The 23,116-nt window shown below is 39.3% G+C and overlaps 2 protein-coding genes across 2 annotated transcripts; both read right to left on the reverse strand.

The window, feature by feature from the left end:
* Positions 1-1,001: 1,001 nt before the first annotated feature.
* Positions 1,002-2,596, reverse strand: LOC145500428 (uncharacterized). Its single transcript, XM_081479949.1, has 4 exons — positions 2,538-2,596; positions 2,201-2,275; positions 1,565-1,789; positions 1,002-1,258 (listed from the first exon to the last, which is right to left on the reverse strand). The coding sequence occupies exons 1-4, from the start codon at positions 2,594-2,596 to the stop codon at positions 1,084-1,086; spliced, it is 534 nt and encodes a 177-aa protein (XP_081336075.1). The 3' UTR covers positions 1,002-1,083.
* A 1,639-nt stretch (positions 2,597-4,235) lies between these two features.
* LOC145497529 (elongation factor 2-like) lies at positions 4,236-21,468 on the reverse strand. Its single transcript, XM_081477347.1, has 13 exons — positions 21,387-21,468; positions 21,119-21,139; positions 19,750-19,943; positions 19,450-19,631; positions 17,471-17,679; positions 16,728-16,961; positions 14,399-14,674; positions 12,916-13,088; positions 10,244-10,382; positions 9,541-9,768; positions 6,927-7,463; positions 5,721-5,853; positions 4,236-4,658 (listed from the first exon to the last, which is right to left on the reverse strand). Exons 1-13 carry the CDS (start codon positions 21,387-21,389, stop codon positions 4,465-4,467), a joined length of 2,523 nt encoding a protein of 840 aa, XP_081333473.1. The 5' UTR covers positions 21,390-21,468; the 3' UTR covers positions 4,236-4,464.
* Positions 21,469-23,116: the final 1,648 nt, after the last annotated feature.

The following is a 23,116-nucleotide window of genomic DNA, read 5'->3' on the forward strand; positions in this document are numbered from 1 at the left end:
TCAATTAATCGATCGATCAATAAATCAATATATATATTTAAATAAATAGAAATAGGTCTAGCACTAAAAATATTATCAGCCGAACTCAAAACATGTACCCCCTCACCTCCCCTACCCCCCCCCCCCCTCCAAAAAAAAGATCGGGGATATTTTTATGAGGGGAGGAGCGGCAGTACACAGGCTATTACATGGCGAAACTGTTCCCATCGGGACGGACAGCCTTTCTTACCGAACACCAGGCGGGCGCTCTATCCACTGAGCTACGAGAACTCCTGGAGAGCAAGGTCATTTGAGGTGGAGGTTAATTAACCTAAAAACACACCATTTTTTTCAAACTTTTCTTGTGGTAAGATGGCAAAGTATACATTTTTAGAAAGCTAAAAGACCAAAGATTTATGAAAAAAATATTTTCGGACCCTAGAACTGTATTGTAAACTGACACCGGCTGATTAAATCTGCCACCTACTGGGGAATGCCAGTTTTATTTTGAGAATTTCTGTACTGTAAGTTCAAAGCTCGTTTTCTCAAAACGAGTTATAGCTTACTCTCCCCTTAAAACAGGTATTATGGCGGATGGTAGTTCTCTGTTCTAGCTTGATCCAAGTTCATGGTACCTAAGTGTAATGAAAGGCAAATGTACATCGGGATTTACGGTGATATGTGAACGGTCAGCTTTGTTCAAAAGCTATGATCGAGCAACAGTGAACTATAGCTACTCATAATACACTTAATTCGATACTGTCGCGTAAGTTTTTACGCTTCGGTAATACCATTGGACAACCTTTCTGGAAACAGATGGAACAGAAACGACCAGCATGGTGTTGGTATTCTATATTTTTAGTCTCTCCAATACATCGGAGGCAAAAGCCTGAGCGATATGCTTAACCTTCAGACACACAAGAAAACGATGCACGATTCGTTTTATTGTTCATATTTAATTATAATACAAAATTCATTACATATTTACATCAAATTCTTCTGCAGTAAAATATTGATAAATCTAACTTTCTCCTGAAATCTTTTTAACTCTGCACAGGGAACTGATGTCATTTGTTTGACAACCAAGTTCACAAGACTTGCCGTTCACAAGTCTCTGCAGTAAAGATTAGGAAGAGAGCAGACAGTCCATTCTTCCACTGGATTTGCTTGTAGAAAATGACCAAACTGACAAGCTTCCTGTTTTAGTTTTAACGTTGCCAGGTCTGTTTCACAGACTGAACTTTGCCTATGAAGGCTTGTCTCGTTGTTGTGAAGAAGTCTGTAAAGACCAAAGACATAAAAACAAGGATTAGGTTAACATATTTATAGGTAGCTTGCAGTCTGGTCACGTGGAGCTCGTGACTGAACAGGTTTCTTGTTGGGGAATAGGGTTAACGACCTGGCTGCGTGGTCGCCATTCTTCTAGCACCCTTTCGTCTCTTCTTGGTTAGCCAATCATAGCACCGCCTCAGTCGTTTAATGCATTAATAGATCAAAGAGTAGGGATAGAGAATATAGCGTGACCCAGAATATAAACCATCACTTTCTTGGAACCACTAACACTAAGAGAAATACAGTCTTTTACCTCAAGTTCCTGTCTAGAAAATCGCACCGCTCGTTTGTAACATTAACCGTGACTGCAATTTCCTCAAGGAAAAGCTTTCGCTCCAATGCTTGAACCTCCTGCTCCATTTCAGCCACTATGCAATCTGCATTGGCTATAGCAGTATCAGGCATTGAGTCAGAGGGTTGGCAGCTTTGGAACTGATCGAGTAACCTACAGAAACGAGAAAAGAGAGAGAACCTCCATTAAGTTACCTTGAATACAACTGATATTCACACGTCTAAGAGAAGGAATTATTACTTCCATTTCAGACGTCTATATTTCAGACAAAGGATATCACGTTCTCAGATGCCAGCAAAATTATTGATCTGAGTTAAGGTGACCACTGTCTAAATCCATTAAAAGCTAAAATACAGTTAAGAGCTTTCCCTTTATTCCTCTTTTCATTGTGTTGCAGCGCGTCCAAGCATCGGCGGAGTCCAGTCATTGGAAGGGACTAGGTGCTAGTACTTACGCTTTCTTAGCTAAGAAACTATTTATTCTCGTAATGGAAACATAAAAGGAAAAGGTAAAAACGAATTAAAAACGCCCTCTATTAAGGTTAAAATTGTGGTGTTGTAGCCGAGCCCACATGGTAGACACACTTGGAAAACTCACCCATTTTCAAGCTGCAGCTGTTCCTGGAGACGAGTAACACACTCCTCTGCTTCTTTTAACTGGTTTCTTAACTTTCTGTTGGACAAAAAGAGTTAGTCTATTAAGGGTAGGGATCTTAAAAAAATGTCTTACTGATATTATAGTTGTATGCGTCTGCAAAAAAGGAAACAACAAAACGCAGAATGAAACCTGTTTTCGCGTAAAAAGTTGAAGTGATAATCACGCATGAAATCTAGTTATTAACGATTCGCTTACTTAATTTTCAAACTCTGGATGTTTCTTTTTTACAGATGTTAAATGCGCTGTCAGCAGTTAAACGGCACCTATGTTCACTTACCTTTTATAATCTTTTTTCTCCTTTCTCTTCAACTTATACGAGCTCCAAGTCAGACCCATTTTAACTGTTCAAGTCGTTGTTTTATTTAATAAAAATTTAAGTGTTTAAAAAGACACGGCCAACCAGGTGCTTGTCTCTTTCTGAACGAACTGTTTTACTTTGTGACGTAACAAGGGAGAGTAAACGCGCGCGCTGTTTTAAACCAATCAGATTCAGTTTTATAAATTGCTGGCATGTTAGCGCGAGGAAACAGATGATCAACAATTTTACTTCCCTGAAGGGTTAAGGTGAAAAAAAACACTGATAAAACAGGGTAAGAGGATCATCTCTTTGTTTATTTATTGAGTTTAGGAATTATATACAAGAAAAAAAGGATTTACAATCGGATTGATTCACTTGTAAGTTACAATGATGTCACGAGCATCACAGAGCGCGCCAAGCTTGATGATTCATTCCAGTGTGTGAGCGGCTGTGTGAGCGGCTGTGTGAGCGGCTGTGTGAGCGAGGTTAGATTCGCTGGAACCTGGCGAAATGGAGGATACTGGGCTTAACTGGAATGAAATGGAAATATTTCCGAGTAGCTGCGAGACGCGTTAACAAAGAAATAAAGATTATTTTACCCTATTCCCCTTCGTTTAAGATAATAATATGAGGTATAAAACTATTACCATATAAAGACTGGAGAAAAATCTTGAATTAAACTTGACCTTCTGTAAGACCAATTAAAATCCACCCGAGTTTCATCTTTTTCGTTGTTTGTAGGCGACTCTCTTCAGACAGGTGTGATGAAGTCTAACGGAGCCTTAAATCGCGTTAGGAAAGGTAGCCTGCGTAGCTTGCGGTTTTGCCAGCGGTTTAGCTGGTGCACATGTAGAGCGCGAGAGCAAGCGACGAGTCACGCTCTGTACGGTCCTATACTCCAAACCCACTAAACCACCAGCTACGCAGGCTATATAAAAGGAAGGGCTGCATTAGTAACTTGGGTAGCATATCACGTTTTTGAAACAAGAAACCAAAACAACAAAAAAAAAACAAAGAAACAAAACCAAACAAAACAAACAATTCTCGGGCTGCCGTCGCTTGTAGCTCGCGCATGCTTACTGCTCCCGTGTAACTTCCCGCGAGTTCGCATGTAGGTGTAGGAAAGGGAACGAAAGGAGAGTCCAACACGGCAGTGGAAGCGGATTTGAGTAGAGTCAATGCAAAATTTGTGGGGCAAAAAGAATGAATTATGAGGAATTGGAAAATAGAGAATTCTCCACTACTTTACTCTATTTCATCTTCTTGTTAGCGATTGGTCCCTGGTGGGGAGGTGTCTAGATACCTTCCTCAACCACAAATCCAAAATAACTGGTGATTGTCGCGTTTTCATATTTCTCCGGCGTAGTGTGAACGGAAAACATTTGATGGGTTTTCAGTGTGACAACTCCGTTTTCCAATTTCTACGGCCTAGTGTGGACGGGGCTCTTAATGAGCGTGAACCAAACTAGGGGGTTCTTAACGACTTCGGAGAAATTTTTAGCAGATCCAGTGAGGGCAAACCCGAGATAACGAAAAGTTACCGAAAGTTCTTGAGAGACCAGGGGAAGACGAGTCGGTTTACACCAACCCAAGGTGGACCAAGAGCACAAAAAAGGATTATCCCAATCAGAGTTTGCGTAATATACTCAGAGAAGAAACTAAAACCAGAGTCCCACAGCAAAGCTACATAGCATTTTATTGATTTCTGTGGCTGTAGCAAACAGCCCTTAAAATTCCAGAAACATCTGTCACGATGCCCGTCACTGCAAAGTAGATGACATACATAAACTACGATAACTGAACTTCTTTATTATTCGCTTAGTTTCTTAGTTGGTTAAGATAATGTTGGCAACGTCCTCAGTCGCTAATTCAACTGGTGTTTACTTCGAGGAGTATAAAACCCACTTCATAGTTTATCCAGGAACCTATCCAAAGGTGGTATATCGTCCGACAGACCTTTCCTCTTCCTTGTTTCAGCCACTATTTTTCCAGACCTTGTCGTGGGGTCTGTAGCATCATCTCGCATTAGCTCCCAGTGGTCAAACACACATTGCGGGAAGGCCTGGCCACCAGTGTTGGAGCGAAGATCAGCAGTGAAACCTAATTAAAAAAACACACATGGAAGTAATGAACCATTAACTCCTGGAGCTTTTTGGCAAACTGAAAACGCATTATTTTACATTTTGGACATTTTTAGCCTGGATATAAGCTCAATTAGCTCTAATCTACTAAAAAAGTCATTGGCAACAAAAAAGCATGCCTTTCCTTCCACTAGCATCACTTTTTGAGATTTTTGCTCGGTCACTAGCACAAATCAAAATTTGGGACGAGAAAGTTACCGGCGTCTTAAGCTTTTCGGGTTTTGTCATTTTTTTCCCCTTTCCTTTTCTTATCTTTTTGCTGCAGTTGTTGATCTACTGGGCTCGCTTCTAATTCACGAATTCCCGAGAAAGCAAATTCTTACCAGGGAGTAGCCACGTGTAGTTGAGGGAAAGTTTGCTCCGAGTTTTCACTCGTTTTTAAACATTTCGTGCATTTTTCAGGCTCAGTTGACCCAATCACTCTGATCTGGGTTTCATTGGAAAAATCTATTCCTCCTGCAGATCTTGAGTTTTAAGTGATGCCAAGCTCGGTCAAAGTTGATGACGTCAAAAGTGGGATAAGGGACAACGCTCGTCAGGGCCGGCACAGACGTCTCTGGGTTAAATCAAAGCAGTGCACAGTTTACCACATGTAAGGGTCATTGCATTATATTCTTGGGTAAGACATTTCACTTTTGGGCACTCCGCCTTCAAGTGCACATAAATTGCAATAAAGTGCTGGCCCAGGTTGTTGGAAAGGTGGACAACACTATTCACCGTTTATATCACTATCCCGTTGATAGCGTGGTTTGTTTTGTGAACACTTATCTACTGGATAGTGATTTATCCTGTGGATAGCGTTATCCAGCCTTCGAACGACTTGGGCCTGGAGGTGATCTGTGACGATCTTTTGGTTCTGGTTTTTGATTTTTCCCACGGCATCAGTGTTCGGTCACTGCTGGCCGACAACGCTTGGTATCTGGAGGATGAGATTGCTACAACGGACAATACTCTTCATCACCTTGAGTAACTTTGACGTTGTATTTTTTTGTTCGACTGAGGTGCAAGATAAACCACTCACCAAAAGACTCATTAACAGGCAAATAGGCCTTAACAATGAACATGGGAGTTCCAGCAATTGGGCCTTCCTCAAAAACATGCCCTCGTCTCCTGTTCAACACTCCATAAATGCCTCCAACAGCAGTCTCAGGACACTGCAAAAGAACATGGAAATTAACATTAAGGTCCCCAAGTCGAATACTATGTCTAGAGTTACCCCTGGATTTATACATCTGTGGGCATCAATTGGCCGCTGTTTGCATTTTGTTCCAACCAAATGTTTGAAAGTCATTTACACTTAAAAGAAATTACACTGCCTAGAATTCTAACTAAAATTCTTTACAATCAATGTTGGGATTGTTCTGACTTTGTGAAAAATGTTTAAAATTAAGATTGTAAATTGTGTGGCGTCATCTTGGCGAAATGTGACCAGATGATCGACACATGATTATCACTGGTGTAAACAAGTTTGGATGCTTTACACAACATATAAATTTGATTAATACTGAGTGAAAATGTTTGGAGATCATAGGTGGAGAGCCCCCACAAACAAACAAACAAACAACAACAACAACAACAAAAACAGACCCAGGGCGAAATATGGTTAATTAGCACCCCTATACAGAAGTGCTCCCAATACGCAAGTGCCTGTACTTCAAAAAGTGCTTCTCTTCGGTGGAACCTCCACTAACAGGAACATCCCGGATGTGGACACCTGAAAGTTGTTGACCACCTACCCCGACAGCACTGTGCTCCCAGGAGTATTTACTTACAGTGGGTTGCAAATTATATTTTGATGTGGCCATTTCAGAAGATAAACCATCATTATCGCACTTCAATAAGATACAGTCCTCTTCAAAGTATCACTGTTATTTTCACATCCCTTCAAACAAAATGTCTTCTTTTCAGACAACACAGTGAGATGTTTACTTCTGAAACTCATTAATAATCCATAGCATTTAAATAAAGGAAATCCTCACCATGACGGTGTTTAGATATCTGATCTTAATAATTAGCACAAATTTTTACGATTTTACTTCTCAATTTCTCGTTAGTTTTAGTTCCAATTGAGAAGATTTATAAAGCAATCAGGACAGTGCTTGACCATATTTCCAAACACCTCAAAGTCAAAAATACTCTGCTGCACATCTTATTTTTAACTCTCTTCTCAGAGTTAGGAAAAGTGGCCAAACACGCTCTTTCGTGTTTGATATGTACTTCTTTATACCTGAATTTCACACAAATAAACTGGTTCCAGGAGTGCTGGCTTGGCAGTCAGCATGCAGGCTAAGAAACAGCGACGAGCAGTTGGAATAATCTGCCCACCACCCCGGTGAATAGCATCAGCATGAAGAGTGACATCGTGGATGTTGAACCTCACACCACGTGCATGTTCTTCACAGAGAGGAGCTTCTTTCATCGCCCACTGGAATCCTGCTACAACACTATCCTTGATTTCATTCAGATATTGCACTCCTTTTGTGCAGTCAACCACCATATTTGGACCAGTTGCCTCAGGCCCAAAGCACCAAATCTTACGGGCCTCTGTTCCATCCCACCCATACTTGGAAGTTAAAACTCTGGCACGTTCTTTAAAATCCTGTTTGTGGCTTACATCTCCACTGTCTATATCTTCAGCCAGACCTTCCTGAAAAGGAGCTGCTTTCATAAACAGTCGGTTATGCTTGTTTGGTGACTTTGAAAGGCATGTTTGGTTGGATTCCTCTGTAACTGTCTCACGGTAGGATACCACTGGATCTGATTTCTGGGTTTAACACAAAACACAAGTAGCTTAGTATTCCTCGTGTAGATTAAAAAAAAAACGAAGGTTTTCTGGTTGAGATCAAAATCATTCAAAAGGTAAAACCAGTTTAACACAATAAATAACTTATTTTGTTATACTTAATTTACTTATGCTATTACTTGATTTAGTGTGTACTATCACTATACTGAAACAAGTGGTACAGACTTTGGCAAGCCCACGCAAGTTAAAATACAAGTGACAATTATAATGTACAGAGACAAAAAACACTTGAGTGCCTGATGAGAAACTTACTATGCAAGGTTTGTTTTATAAAGAAGAAGCTAGACAACATCAACAAATTGTCAACATCTACAACAAAAATTGTCAGATATTGCCATACATTTTACATTTTATTTGGCTGTAATTGGATGAGCTGGATATTGATCCATTTAATATCCCTTTTCATGCTTAGGTTTCCTCATTAGCATTACAACGTAATCCAATGTGGATGCAATTTCAGACCGAAACTACAAAATGGCCTGAAATTGCCTCACACACATGCTAGGCTATATTGTAATGCAAATGAGAAAAGTTAATTGTGAAAAGGGCCAGAAGAACATTTATAGTCTGACTGCATTTGCAAAAACATGCCCCCAAAGAGTTCAAAGACAAATGCCTTGACCACTCCTCTTGCTTGGAGATTGGCCCGTAATGCACGCACGTTACATGGGCCCCTTCTAGCAAGGTTCCATGCCAACACAGAACCCTCAAACAATGTTAACAACTGAGCAAAGTACCCAGCCACACAGTCAATATCAAGGTTATTTGGCACTGAAAACTCAAGTCTAGCCAAGTGAAGGTGTCAGTAATAGACAACCTCCCCTAGCCCCTACTCTTGACAGCTGGCTGCAAGCAAACCATCAACAGATCGGCCAGTGCCTGGGCCATGTCCCCAGCCTGGCCTTGAAGGAGAGCGACTAGCTTGGCTTGCATTCAGGCTCTGCCTGAACCTAGCCAGGCATGTTTTTGCGAAATCACTCAGATAGTAGACCTAAGAAAACAAGAAGATCTGTTAGATCTTAAAACCGCACTTTTAAAATTTAACTGTTTTCTTAGCACTACAGTCACAACGCAGTGCACATTCGAAAGTAATCCTTGATGATTCATTGATTACTGTAGATATCACATCACTTGATCACCACAGACTGTACTGTTGCACCATCAGTCGTAGCCGTTGCAAAATCTCCGATGACGTATTAGTCTTAATCTGGAACTTTCTTTGGGATATGTATGGGCATGAAGATACGAATGCTATTAACAACAGCTTTCTTTCTTAAACGTCAAGTTTAAATTTAATTTTTTCCTTGAGTAAAGGGCTAGCAAAGAAGTCACACGAGTCACATAATTCAAGAATTGCGTTATCGACGGGTATCTTTAGTACGGTGGTTATTTCCCTACCAATGACGTAATCATTGCATGTGCTGACATGTTCTTTGCTTGGCTTGCAAATATTTCATTTTCCTTCCGATCTATGAACTCGCTGCGATGAAAGAGCCAAAGAATTTACTTCATTTGCCTAAAACCACAAGAAATACTCGCAAACTTGCAAATAAATTAATGACCGTCGCTTCTGGCGAAATAAACTTCCAAAGTAAACACGATCTTATTAGTCACGTAGCGAAAGTGAAAGCTGCAACGTCAGCGCATTCCATGGCTGACGTAATACCTTTTTTTAGCGTATTTATTATTCCCTTTGAATCAAACGCTTCGATAAAACCAAAAGAAAATATATTTTACCCACAACAAAGGAAACAATATCCGTAAAATTATCAGTGTATTAATGTTTTCACAGCTTCTGGCGGAAAAAACATCACACGTTGCGTGACTCGGAATTTGGCCGAGCGGAGGTCTGCGTCTGGTCACCGACAAAAAAAAATAAATAAATAAACCACGGGTAAACCTAGAACTGCGCTCGGCCCATGGCCGCGCGGTTAACAACTACATTCAGTAAAACAATACTATTCCTTCCAAGATAGATCTCTATTAGAATACATTCTTTTTTTTATTTCGATTCAGTTAAGACTGGGGTTTACTTTACCTTGAGAGGAATGCAGGCATGGTCTTCCTCTAAATCCTTCAGACAGATTTCCAAATGTAGTTCTCCAGCTCCTGCCACAATGTGTTCCCCACTCTCTTCAGTTGAACACTGCACCATTGGATCAGACTTTGCAAGTCGCTTAAGACCTTCCACCAACTTAGGCAAATCAGATGGGTTCTTTGCCTCGACAGCTACACGAACAACAGGTGATACTGAGAACTTCATCATCTTCAAAATCAACAACAAAAAAATGGAGTCAAACAAAGTGCTCTACGAGTAAACCTGTGATTTTACCAGTGAATGATGATTGGCATTAGCTAACCTTTGCATGATGTGGAATTACTCTTTTCGTAAAAAAAAAAAATGCTTTTGTTTGTTTGAGGACAAATTATAAAAAAGCAATAAACAAAGCTTTCTTGACTGAAAATAATGATTCTGTTACTGAACTTTCACAAAAAATATTTTCTTGGTGAGGGTTTTCTATCGTCCTTACCCCTATTAAATGTTTGCAGGCTACTACTAAAAGGTCACCCAAAATTTAATACATGCAATTTGGCTTTGAATCTGAATAAGTTAACATTTCTATAAGCCTCATTGCTAATTCCCAACTAACCCCTATTAAACAGCCACCTCCTATTTCCCCAAGGGTGGCTGATTAAAAGGGATTAGACTGTCGCTTAGTCGACACTACGTTTGTACTGACCTTTAAATTGTGGGCATTATCATAGGTTGTAATGGTACCAGTCTTGACCAAAAAGTTATCCACTCCCACAAGCCCCACGATGTTGCCACAAGGAACATTCTCAATGGCTTCAATGTAACGGCCCATCATCAAAATAGTCCTAGAAAAACAAAATAAACATTAAGAAAATAATACATATATACATATAATACAAAACAGAATTGGTTAGTATGGTACATCACACAAATGATTCTATGTGGACTGGTAGAATTAAATGGTAGATTTAAACGTTCTTACCATATCTCTCAGTTAGTATGCATGCTGCGATTGGTCAATTTCGCGGGCCATATTCTACTGTATGGCCTGCTAAAATTTAAAGCCGTTATTGTTGCCAAAATGTTTTGTGATTTATTGCCAAGTTTTCTTAACTTTTTTAGCAAGTAAAAGTTTAAAACTTTCTTTTACTTCTGAAATGGTATATTAAGACCTGTTAACGCCCAAGTTGCTAGTGGAGGGAAGGTGCCTATGAAGCCCGGGGGCTGCAACCGCAGTCACATCCCCAAGGCGCTAGAACACCCGACTGGCCTGCCCAACCCGCAACCAAGCCACGAGCCCCTCATGCCAAGCCCCCTATAGGCACCCGTCACACTCAAGCCAGACGGCATTGGTGGAAAATCAATGAATAAATAAATAAATAAGTAAATCAATAAATAAATAAATAAATAAAATAAAATGCTGAAAAGAAAGGGGGGGATAGGGAGGGAACGCCGAGAACCACTAAACTATAATTCAATCCACAACGCCACACTAGCAGAGCGATGAACACACTGCGAGCACATGGGACGACAACACATGTACTAACTAAATATACCGCTGGACAATGTCAGCCCCAGGGCTCTCACAACCATATGACTGTTGCAAACGCTACAGAAATGCACCAAACGCTAAACAAACGCTAACAGATGGCCAAGGCACTAACAAACGCCTACAAAAACGCTACTGACCAGACTGGCTCCTGGTCATAAACTATGTAAAATTTCATTGAACTATATCAAACGCTACAAAACGTACCAAACGCTAACCAAACGCTCACAGACGGCCAAGACACTGACAACCGTCTATAAAAACGCTACTGACCAGACTAGCTCCTAGTCGTTAACTATGTTAAATTCCATTTAACTATATTTAACGACGTAAGAGACGCTTACTACCATTTTCGAGCTACAGTGTACCGTGAACGACCAACTTTTTTCCGCGTTGTTCCATGTTTAAAACATTCAAGTTTATCTAGACAAACTGTCGCGTTTTTTAAGTGAACCAATTAACGTTTAGAGCGTGAACATGTCAAGTTTTGAAAACTCCGCCTGAATGTTTCTGCACACGAAACACAGGTTTTGAAATCGTTACGTCGAGTTTTTTGTGCATGTAACATTCTCAAGTACGTTCGCTAGCTGTAACGCAAACCATTTCGGTTGTACAAGTCAAGCTTGTATATTCATATAACTGGACGGAAAGGGTCACTTCGATTTTTTTAGTCTTTCCCGTAACACCGTGAACACCAGAGGAAATTTCTGGAAGCTTTGTTGTTTTGCGACCAATCAGATGCGAGATAAAACCACAAAAGGTAACTGCCAAACCATCGCAGCAGCTTGACATGAAGCAACGAGCTGCAGTTTCCTTCTTCTTGTTTACAAATACTGAAATTGATCTTTTAATTTCCTATTTCAGCTTACGTATTAGCAAATAATAGATATGAACAGCATTTTATGGAGAAGTGATGTCGAATCGAGCAGACAGGATCAGACACAGCTAGACAGCGCATCTGAGAGCAGAAATTGTACTCTCCTCTCAATTTTTATTTCGGTGTCTTCAATGTTGTGAATTATATGGGTAATTGTTTCTGGGATTTAACTTTGTTTCTGTTTGAACAAAAAATAAAAAAAAGCCTTGCATAGTTTTCACCTTACCTCACTTGGGTGCCGGAACACTGACATAACACCTGCCATTACATAAGAATTCTCCTGATCAAGATGTCACGCAAACCGTTAGTCTATAAAAATTGGTCCTGTACAACCGTGACGATTCTCAAATTCCACGAGCTGATTTTGTCAGTTCGCAGATTTAATATCCTTTGGAAATTTCGAAATTTTTATTCTTATTTATTTCAGGAAGCTGCACTTTAGTTACAAAAAAACTCAACGCAACGTTTTCAAAACCTGTGTTTGACGTGCAGAAACATTCAGGTGGAGCTGTCAAAACTTGATGTGTTCATGCTCTATATGTTAATTGATTCAATTTAAAAAAGTGACAATTTGTCTAGACAAACTTGAATGTTTTAAGCGCAGAACAACGCAGAAAAAAGTTCACTGTTCACGGTAGCTCAAAAATGGTAGTAACAATGCATCCAGTCTTGATTTACTTGAAACACGACTCAATTCTTGATACTCGCTGCTCATTAGAATTACAATGATATCAGTGAAGTCATCTATATCTTCACTAGTGAGAATATGAAAAACACTTCACCCAAGTTCCAGATGTGGTTTCATATGAATTTTTAATGTCGGTGTATTCTCAAGTAAAACACTCATGTTTATACAACAATGTACTATGTTTCATGATTCATGTAACTGCAACAGTGGTTGGAACCAATAAATGCTGTTGTTTGGAAACTCTGTTAGTATTCTATTACTAACCTTTGGATGCTCTTTTGATACAAATCTTCTTTCTTTCCAGGTACATAATTTGGGCCCATGATGCGTACTTTCTGTCCTGTTGAAACTATTCCTGAAAAGACACGCCCAAAGGCATAAAAGCGACCTTTGTCTACAGTTGGAACCATCTTGGAGACATAAAGACAAAGTGGACCCTATAAAAGACAAAATAAGATTTGATGTGTCACAACAAAGCCATGAAGCATAATCTACCTTTCTGAACAAGAAGAAACCAGTACATTTAAACATAGTTCACTGGGATTTCAAATTTCATAGGTTAACACGTTTTCCATTTGGTGTCCTGCGAACATGGGAAATGACCTGTAACGGAAAGTTTTTGCACTGAAATTTCTGATTTGGACACAAATAAAAGAAAATGAAAATAGCATTAAAAATAAACACTGAAATCTCAAAATATGCTATATGCACATTTTCTCTTGCAATGAATACAAAATTACCTCTTCCTCAATGTTTAAATATTTTAATTACGCAGACTGAATATTTATCCTTTTTCTTTGCTATGGATGCCATGTAAAATCATACAAACTGATTGCCTGGGATTAAAACAAGGAGGTTCACTTGCCTGCCATACTCTGTGATGCACTCAGGCATGGAACAAGACAGGGGTCAATGAAACATTTTAGCTTTGTTTATAACAGCACCGAGTCATAATAAAAAATGCTCATCAATTTGTTGAAAATTAGAGAGCAAAAACACTCGCAACGATTGAAAGTGAATGTGTCAAGTGCAAACGGTTTTTTATTTCCATTATTTCTTGAACACAGCAACAACATAACACTGGAAATGATTGTTACAGTGACATCCTAGGGTGTGATGGTTTGCACGCTCTAATTTTGAAACAGAAAACATTTTCCAAACTAGAAACATAGGCACACAACACATGCAAAAGTTTTTTTGGTAAATTAATTCATTGACATAAGTGAATAGAGATGGAGAATTTTAAGCTCAGTAATGCAATGTGAAACGGGCACTGATCAACATGACACATGCATGGGACAAAGAAAAAGTCAGAGTCCCTGACAGGAGTCCAACCCATGACCTCCTGACCTCCTGCCCGGTGTTCAGGAGGTTGTGGGTTCAATTCCTGTCGGGGACCCAGACTTTTTCTTTGTCCCACACTTGTGTCATGTTGATCAGTTCACTTTTCACATTTCATTGACATACCATGGAGATTCATTACTACTCTTCAATATCTACTACTTTACTCTTCAGTTCAAAACTGGTGCCAATATCCCTGTTTGATGTCACTAGCCCCAGTCTCTGTTGCTCTCGGTCATGTGCTGAATAATTTAAAGTTAAAAAATTCGTAAAAAATCGTAGTTTTAACCAAAAAAACAAAACTTTTTGTGGCATTTTGCTCCATGCAACACAAAGATTTAATCCCCCTTTAAAAACGTTTGGGGGCCATAGGCACTTTAATCAATATCTGAATGTTATCCCTCACCTGGGGGTCACAGTTTTTTATTCCAAGGGCAACAGGGTCATCATGAGGTCCCTCGTAAAGCATCTCCATGCGGTACTTCTGAGCCCTCACTGGAGAAGGCAGATGGATGGTGATCATCTGAAGCAGGGCGTCTCCAGCTGGGAGCCACTTCTTCATGGTTACCTTTAACAGTGGTTTACCTTCAAGTTCTTTCTCCTCTGAAGATAGTTTAATATTCAACTTTCCATGCAGTTTAGCAGTTTCCTCTTTCTTGAAATTCATGATTGCATCAAACATCTAAACCAAGCACAGAAAGTAAAGTTAAAAGAAAGTTCATGATCCTACGAATTCTTTCTTAATGACAGTGCTTGGTGCATGTTTGATTTGTTATTATCCAAGAAAACCATTGTTCAAAGAAGAAAGATTTTTAACAATCAGTGACACAAGACATTTATGACACAATATACCAGACGAGCTATTAAGAAAGCTGTGTTGAAGCATGTTCACTTCTTTTCTGTCTTGTTGCAATGTATTTTTCTCTCTTGTCACAACTTATCTTGCAACTGAAGATGAAGACAACAGAGACTGTAGAAATATGATTTTTTTTTTTTCAAAACTCAAAGGATAGGCCCTTTGCAGCTCGGGTCACGTGACCAATTTTTTCCTAGAAAATTTCTGTATTATGGGTTATAACTTGAAGAATGCCAGAAATGGAAAGAGCGCATCAAAAATACCAAAATGGCCAAGTTTGAGGCCCCTGGCATTAAAGAGTAAGTTTATACAACCATTTGAATTTTCCGAAAATTTAGAAGATTTGTATGGAAAATGTTGCTGGAGAGCAAGACCTTGCTCTCCAACAACTTTTTCCATACAAATCTTCTTATTCTTTTAAAAATTCAGACTGTCATAAAATCTCATTCTTTAATGATGGGGGCCTCAAACTTGGCCATTTTGATATTTTCGACACGCTTTTTCCATTTCTGGCATTTGTTAAGTTACACCCCATAATTTTATGAAAAATAGGTCATGTGATGGCTTAGCTGCGAAGGGCCTATTGTAACATCTTTAGCACTTTTCACTTCGCTTTCATTAAGAAGACCCCTTGGATAAATTGTGGTTCACTTTAAAAAAGACTTTCAGCACACATGCTTAGGGGATTATTTCAGGAAGTATAGCAGAGCAGAATGCTGCAAGGAATGCTGAATGCAGTAGTCATTTCAGTCAAAGAAGATGTTCTTTTTTATGCAATTTTGCAAAGTTGCTCCAAATAATCCAATACTGATTGCCATATACCTCAAGCATTTTTGCAAATCAAATTCAAATTTGCCTAGCATGCTGCCCAGGTTCATACAGATTTAAATCATGCAACATTACACAGACAAGAAGTTGACGAGCTGTTCCAAGTGTTCTCTGTTTGAAGATTGTTGATTGAAATTTAAATATGTCCTTGACGAAACGCAAAAGTTTGTGTCCATTTGCAAGTGCGAAGAAAGCACCACACAGGAAAAGTCGTGGGAAAAAAGGTTTCAATCAAAGTGCTCTATAAGCAAACCCATCGATTTCCCAGTGGATGATGATTGACATGTGTGGCTTACGGGTTATTCTAGTTATACAAGTAACCATATTGACTTCTGGCAAAACTGGTCATAAAGAAAGACTTTTCATGCATACTTCATGGAGTACAGGAAGTGGCAAACCTCCACTACATGAGCTGCGTTGCTCTGATGGATTTACTCATTCTCGAATGAGCCATGCACTCTACCTTGTAAACTCCTCATTGCCTTGCTTAATAAATTTTTCTTCTTGCCTGAAGACAAAAGCGTAGTCTGCTTTACGCAACTCAGCCCTGTTAGATCATGTGTGAATAGGTTGCGAATAAGATGGAAGCAACTCCGCTCGCCGAGTAGCTGCGAAAGATCTTCGGAGAAATCAAGTTTTTTTTTTTTAGTTACAAATTACGAACGCACCACATGTAAACCATTAGATGCAATTTTAGGTTTATTATGCAAAACAGCAAGGTCATGTAACATCAAAACTGTGTTCTTGTTGGTTCCAACCTTGAAATAACTACATGAAGCTACATTTGGATGTTCTTCACCGAAACATGGGTGGAACAAGAAAAGAAAAAAGTTCATTGCCTTAAAAAATGGACGGAAAAAAGAATCATCAATGAATCCTGGGATCTAACTCAGGCCCACTAGATTGGAAGCGGGTGCTAACCAAAGTGACACGTAAGAAACCTTGCTTCAAGGTGATCTGACAGGGCCATAGAACCATACGATACTAAAGAAACCACATTTTGTAATATGACTTCATGATAAAACAAATTCACAAGCAAAATTCACCTTACCTTGTATATTGGGTCCAAGACAAACTGGTTAAACCCACGAACAAAGCCATCTCCTTCAGACTTGTTCCACTTCTTTGTTGACGGATTATAGAACTGGTCCCCCCATAGTCGTTTCATAAGCTTCGCTGGTTCAATCTTAAACTTTTGGCTATAAATTTCTGCAAACTGCTTTAGAGTAAACGCCCAGCCATGAAGTCCTGAACCAAATCCCACAGTACCTTTCTCAGGATACACCTAGATAAAAAAAAAACAATGTATACGTACTGCAAGGTAAAGTCTGTATACCAGCCAAGTGGCCCATCAGGCCAGAGCTTATCCCGGTTTCCACAGCATGAAGCGACTAGGAGTATTTCTACTCTCCCCTGGATGGGATGCTAGTCCATTGCAAGGTTACCCCCACCATTAATTTCAACAGTACCCTTTTATACACCTGTGAAGAGAGAGGCACTGTGAGAGTAAAGTGTCTTGCCCAAGAACACAACACAATGTCCCCGGCCAGGGCTCAAACACTGACCACTCGATCCAGAGACGACTGCACTAACCATGAGGCCACCACACCTCCCCACAGGTAAATATATTAATATCTATTAAGTTCCAAAGAATAGAAAAAGAAGTGTGAACACTAGCATTGTTTGGTACTGTATGTGATTGGAGCTAACCCTAAGGCAAATACAGATTTTTATGTTGTAAAAAAAAAAAATTGCAGTTAAATGTATCACTACTGAAAACTGACAAGCTCTGACCTGAATATTTCCCATTGGACCGTCTTCATCAGCATAAGTTGCCACAATCACGTTGATGCTCTCCACAATTCGTTGAAGGGTCTGGTAAAGATCTTCTTTCTCCAACTGAAGTTCTAGTAATGCACGATCCATTTTGTTCATGAAAAGAACAGGCTTAATACGTTCGCTGATAGCTTGTCGCAGCACTGTCTCAGTCTGGACACAGACACCTGACAAGTTAAGAAAGCAATGTTTTTGTAACATGCATAGCAAGGAACATGAAGAGAACAACTTGTAAGATAGCAATACCACTTTGTCAACCACCCTCTCAGAATTCAGCTCTGGATTATCTCCACATTTGCACAAAACAGATTAATTTGCCCACAAAATGATCAATTTATTTTTGATCCAGTGACCCACAGCCACTTGTCAAGTGTACACAGTCAAACAAATGTTTTCAGTGTTTTGGTGTGAATATATAGCAAAGTGAGACTGTTCATATGGAACAGATTAGTAAGGACAGGGCATGAGATGTTCAGTGTTTGGCCCGAGTATCAAGGGCTCCAAGAATCACACAACTAGCACAGGTGCCAATTGAACATTTTTCTATCCAATGGTAAACCAATTTCTTGTGGAAAGCCCCAGGGATCAATTTTAGGGCCTTTATTATTTCTTAACTACATTACTGAATTGTTCTCTATATTGCTCTAAAGCGTGGATGTTTGCTGATGATACAAATGTAAACGTTACAGCAACTTGCTTTAGAGAGTTAGAAAATTTGGTTACTAATGAATTAGAAAATATTGGGCTGTGGCTTATTGCCAACAAGTTAAGTTTAAACCAAGTTAAGACGGAATATGTTTTTGTTTGCTCTAATCACAAAGCGGCCCAACTAACGTTTCTCTTCCGAATAAGACTGGGTGACGATCTGATAAAGAGAGTTAAAGCAGCCAAATCTTTAGGCATTCATATTGACGATTATCTATCATGGTTGAATCACAATGACCACATTGCTAAGAAGACATCTTAAGTCATTGCTGGATTAAAACTGGTTAGACCTTTTGTCCTGAGCGAACTCTTGACTAAAATTTTTAAATCATTAGTTCTTCCCTACTTTTGATACCTGTGATGTTGTCTAGTCAGGTCTAAACAATGGCCTATCAGACAGACTTGAGAAACTCTACAATAGCTGTTATTGCAGTTGAGCCTGCAGCAAATATTCCTTTGAAAAAGGCATACAAACAAGGCGAACCGGTCAATACAAAGCAGAATTGACCCTTTCACCTCGTTTATATGTCAAACTGCTGATAACTTCAATAACAGCTATTGGGCAGCTCCGATCATCACTCAACTGACTGGGAAAATAGATCTGCAGACATTTTGAGAATGCTTCAGTAGAATACTCTTGGAGTTTGAGGTCAACATCATAATGTGATCATAATGCATAAAATTATGCATAACAAAGCTCCTGGGTACCTTACTGAGGTCTTTAATCTGATTCAAGACAGCACTGCTTACTATCTCAGAGAACTGTAGCAACAATTTAGCATTGCAGAAACCCAAAACTGAAAGCTTGAAAATGAGTTTTTTATATTGTGGTGCTAACCTATGGAGTTTTCTTCCAAATGCAATGAAAGCAGAACAGTCTCTTAAGTTATTTCATAAATCTCTTTGCACACTCAGTCTCCACAATAGTAATTAACACTAGTAATTTTCTTCTATCATGAAATTTTGTAATTGTATTGTGTTTAGTAATTTCTTAGTGCAGCTTTCTTGGAAGCCAATTCTTTGTAATTGAAGAGATACTGTGTTGAATGAAATTGTCTGTCTGTCCATCTGTGATTAGGTACTGTTTCTAGTAGATTGCCTCACACTGAATTGATTTAACTCTGTGAAGTTTTGTTGACAACAGTACTAAAAATAGTGAAAGACCAACAGATGAATAAAACTCTCCTGTAGTTTTTCTGGTTCAAAATTAATAATCAATTTTTAACACCTACCACTAACGCAGTCTACAACAACAAGGGCACCATCAGTTACACGTAAAGCAGCTGTGACTTCTGATGAGAAATCTACATGTCCTGGTGAATCAATCAGGTTAATCAAGAAGCCCTTGCCCTCTCGTTCACCCTCTATAAATGCCAAATCTTCATCCCTCAGTTCATAGTACATAGAGATGGCCCTGAAATGAAGTAGAATTCTAATTATAATGTGGTGTCGGGAGTCAAGAATTTGCTAACAGAGAAATTTCTATAGAAAACACATGACTGCAGTACATAAAATAAAAAGAAAAAACCTACGTTGATTTAATGGTGATGCAACGTTCTTGTTCATCCTTCCTGGTGTCGGTAAACCTTGCTTCACCAGCTTTTGCTGATGCAATAATTCCTGCTTTGCTGACCAAAGAATCTGTTAGTGTAGACTTTCCATGATCGACATGAGCAATAACAGACATGTTGCGTATGTTATGCTTTTTGTCCATGATGGAACGGATCTATGGCAGGATCAGAAAAGGTTGCTATCAGCAATTTAGTTCTTAAACTGGTCAACTGACTGTCCTTTCTCAAGTAAAGTCAAAGATAGGTTGTCCCAAAAGAGCATATACAACAGTGTAGGTTACGACGAAGATCTTTGGTGTGGCCTTAGAAATTTTGCAGCATACCAGCGTGCAATTGAAAATTTTGGTGTATGATGGCATGCCCATATTTATTTGCTGGTGCTGATAAGGCAACTTGGCATGATAACTATGGCTTCCTAACTTCTCTTTTCCCTATATTGAATACTGTGTCCTGGCCAATAATGGGCCTCTTATACGATCTATTCAAGAAAATTGGAATTATTTGAGCATACCAATGAGAGAGAGACTGGGAGTATGGCTGTTCGTTAGCCCTGATAGGGTGGTGTTTAATAGCATTCTTTGGCAATAGACATTGGTTGCTTGCCAGGCGCATGGCGTGGAATTTAAAAAGCCTTGAAGTCTGGTCTAATTAACACAAAGAAAAGAAAAATTGAAGGATTCTGGTATTTGCAGTCCAACAACGCCATCGTGCAAATCGCCTATTCTACCCCAAAAATTGTCATTTGCCATTTTTCAATGTTAAGTAGTGTGTACATAACAGATGTTTATTTTAAAAAAAATTCTACAACAAAGAGCCGTTACAGATTCTTGGACCGTAGACTAATTTCACATTCCCTTGGGATTTAATTTGTTGTAAAAGAAATTCCATTCTACTGCTGATCTTTTTGTTAGCAATTAGAAACGTGTTTATCCAGCGACTAGGCAGACAAATACATCAAATTATATTTAAATCAAGCTCGTTAAACGTAATGATCGCGAAAAATAGTCTGCTAAGCACAGTTTGGAAACACGTTATTTGGCATAAGACGACTTTGATTCAATCCACAAAAAAATACCGTAAGCTAATCTAATAATATACGAAATCTGTGTTCGAAGATGTTGCCATGATTCTTCGGAAAACCTAACGATCTGGCGAAGTCCATAGTGTTATAAACCAAAGCACTCTTCTTGTCTTCAAATCCTAACTATTAAAGTTGACAATTATAAGATGTATCCTGCTTCATCTTTTTTCTCTAAACTTCGGGTCCACGTTTCTCGCTCCGTAGACAGGCTTAAATCAAGAACACAATTTATACTTCGTCTTCACTTACCTGGTCTATCGTAAAGTTCGGCTGAAAAAAATCAATAAAGAATATCTTAGTGTAAGATATAACCAACAGCCCAGAATGAAGAATACAAATACTCATATGTACATCGCTTTTATCAAGCAGGAACCGGTCTAAAATGGCGTAGTAACTTTCTTCCGATACTGAATATTGTTTCTTATTTTTCGAAAATTACAGAAATCACCATTCAGTTCAAGTCACTGAATGCCAAGTTTTGTAGATTGAATACGATGGAGCCATGATGGTTACTCACCATGTTGGTAGCTCTGTTGTTTCTCTGGCACACAACACTGATGTACTGTTGCCCTAATGGCGTCCAGAGAGAAAAGGACAGAGACGGGGAGATTATTGCACAATCACGAGAAACCAACCTCGCTTTCGTGTAAATCTAGTGTAAATTTATTGTCTATCTCGGGGACTTGGCACGAGGAAAGGGACTCCGTTCTTTTGGTCACGTGGTCGGTGAAACTTCAGTTGACTAGTACAGTACCATAATCCTTTACTTTTTCTTTTTCCCACCTCGATGTGGTTTAACTAAAGATTTAAATAATAAAGGAGAAACAAAATGTAGTTGTAGACAAATGACGACATCCTGCAACTGTGCCATTCAACCCTATTTTGATTCTAGAAAATATCCCCTACTTGATCTCTATGGTTGGCCATTCGTTTCAAAATTACGACAGGGTATACACGGGTTTTTCTGCCGCGTATACTTGTTTACATACGTTACGTATGGACTTTAAGCTCATATATACGACCATTTAGATCGCGTACATACGCATTTTTAAAGGGCCACATATTTGCGTAAATTCAAGCGCGGAGATATGCGAAATAAATGCCCAAATAGACGCGTCCTACAAGGACCCATATATACGCGTGCTAAAATGCGCGTATATGCGGGTCTCGGAAATTAAGTTGTATATTCTAGCACGAAATGTGCCTTTGGAAGAGAACGGACATTCGTGTATGATAGCAATGAAAATTACTTTAACTAAAAGTCGTCAATATGGCGGCAGTGGTGAAATGCCTTGTCATAGTCTATGTGCTGTCTAATGTTTGTTACTGCAGCTCCCCCGGTGACTGAACTTCAAGAAACAGTTCAGCGTCTTTTGAATGACTGTTCAAGATTTTATCCTCACGCTAATCGTAACATGGCAGAGAACTTGATCGTTCGTCGTGAAATTACTGTAGATGCTGTTCACCGTTTAGAACAGAGGTGTCCAAGCGAATGCTGAGAGAATTCTGCCTCTTGAATTGCTGGTGAGACAAAATTCAATACTTACTACATAGATGGGAAATGTTTGCAGTTCAGTTTGAACTTGAGTAATCGCAAAATACATATATCGTAAGCAGTGGAAGACATTTTTATAGAGAAAAATTAATATTTGTGTTAACTTTTAATCCTGAGTTAGCGTTAACCGGCTTTCGAACAACCCGAGAAATAAGACTGACGTGGGTTTTCCAATTCTGGTATCAGTGTCATGCTGGGTCATTTGTGAAGTAGAAATATCTATGTTCAGCATCAGCGTGTAAGGGAAAGGACGGTTTTTTCGAACTGACCCAGCAGGGTCTGATTTGAGGTGGTTCAATACCATCACAAGACGTGTTGACAGCGTCAGGGGACCTAATTCCCTCTGGCACATTGATGGACTACACTGTCTTATCAGTTGGAGGTTCGTAATACATGGTAATTTTGACAGGGCTTTAGACTTTAAGTTGTGCAACAAACAATTCTGCTGCGACTGGGCTTGCTCTATTCTTAGCTGCTGTGCAAAGTTATGGATTGCCCCCTAGAGTGTGTTCAGACGAAGGGGATGAAAATTTAGAGGTAGGAAGAGCTATGCTATGGCACAGGGGATTTAACAGGGGAAGCAAAATTGCTGGGTTGTCTGTACACGACCAGTGAATTGAGCTTCTCTGGAGAGAAGTCTTTATTGAAGTCGGTCAGTTCTACTACACTCTGTTCTACCAGATGGAAGAAAA

This window comes from Orbicella franksi, chromosome 1 (assembly GCF_964199315.1).
Source record: "Orbicella franksi chromosome 1, jaOrbFran1.1, whole genome shotgun sequence".
In the NCBI taxonomy this organism is placed as follows: domain Eukaryota; kingdom Metazoa; phylum Cnidaria; class Anthozoa; order Scleractinia; family Merulinidae; genus Orbicella; species Orbicella franksi.

Coding starts and splice junctions, on each gene's coding strand:
- LOC145500428 (XM_081479949.1), bottom strand. CDS start 2,596: ATGGGTCTGACTTGGAGCTCGTATAAGTTGAAGAGAAAGGAGAAAAAA. Junction 2,276..2,537: donor GAGAAAAAAGATTATAAAAG/GTAAGTGAACAT, acceptor TTTGTCCAACAG/AAAGTTAAGAAACCAGTTAA. Junction 1,790..2,200: donor CAGCTGCAGCTTGAAAATGG/GTGAGTTTTCCA, acceptor CAAGGTAACTTA/ATGGAGGTTCTCTCTCTTTT.
- LOC145497529 (XM_081477347.1), bottom strand. Junction 19,632..19,749: donor TGCATCACCATTAAATCAAC/GTAGGTTTTTTC, acceptor ACTTCATTTCAG/GGCCATCTCTATGTACTATG. Junction 17,680..19,449: donor TGTTGTAGACTGCGTTAGTG/GTAGGTGTTAAA, acceptor TTAACTTGTCAG/GTGTCTGTGTCCAGACTGAG.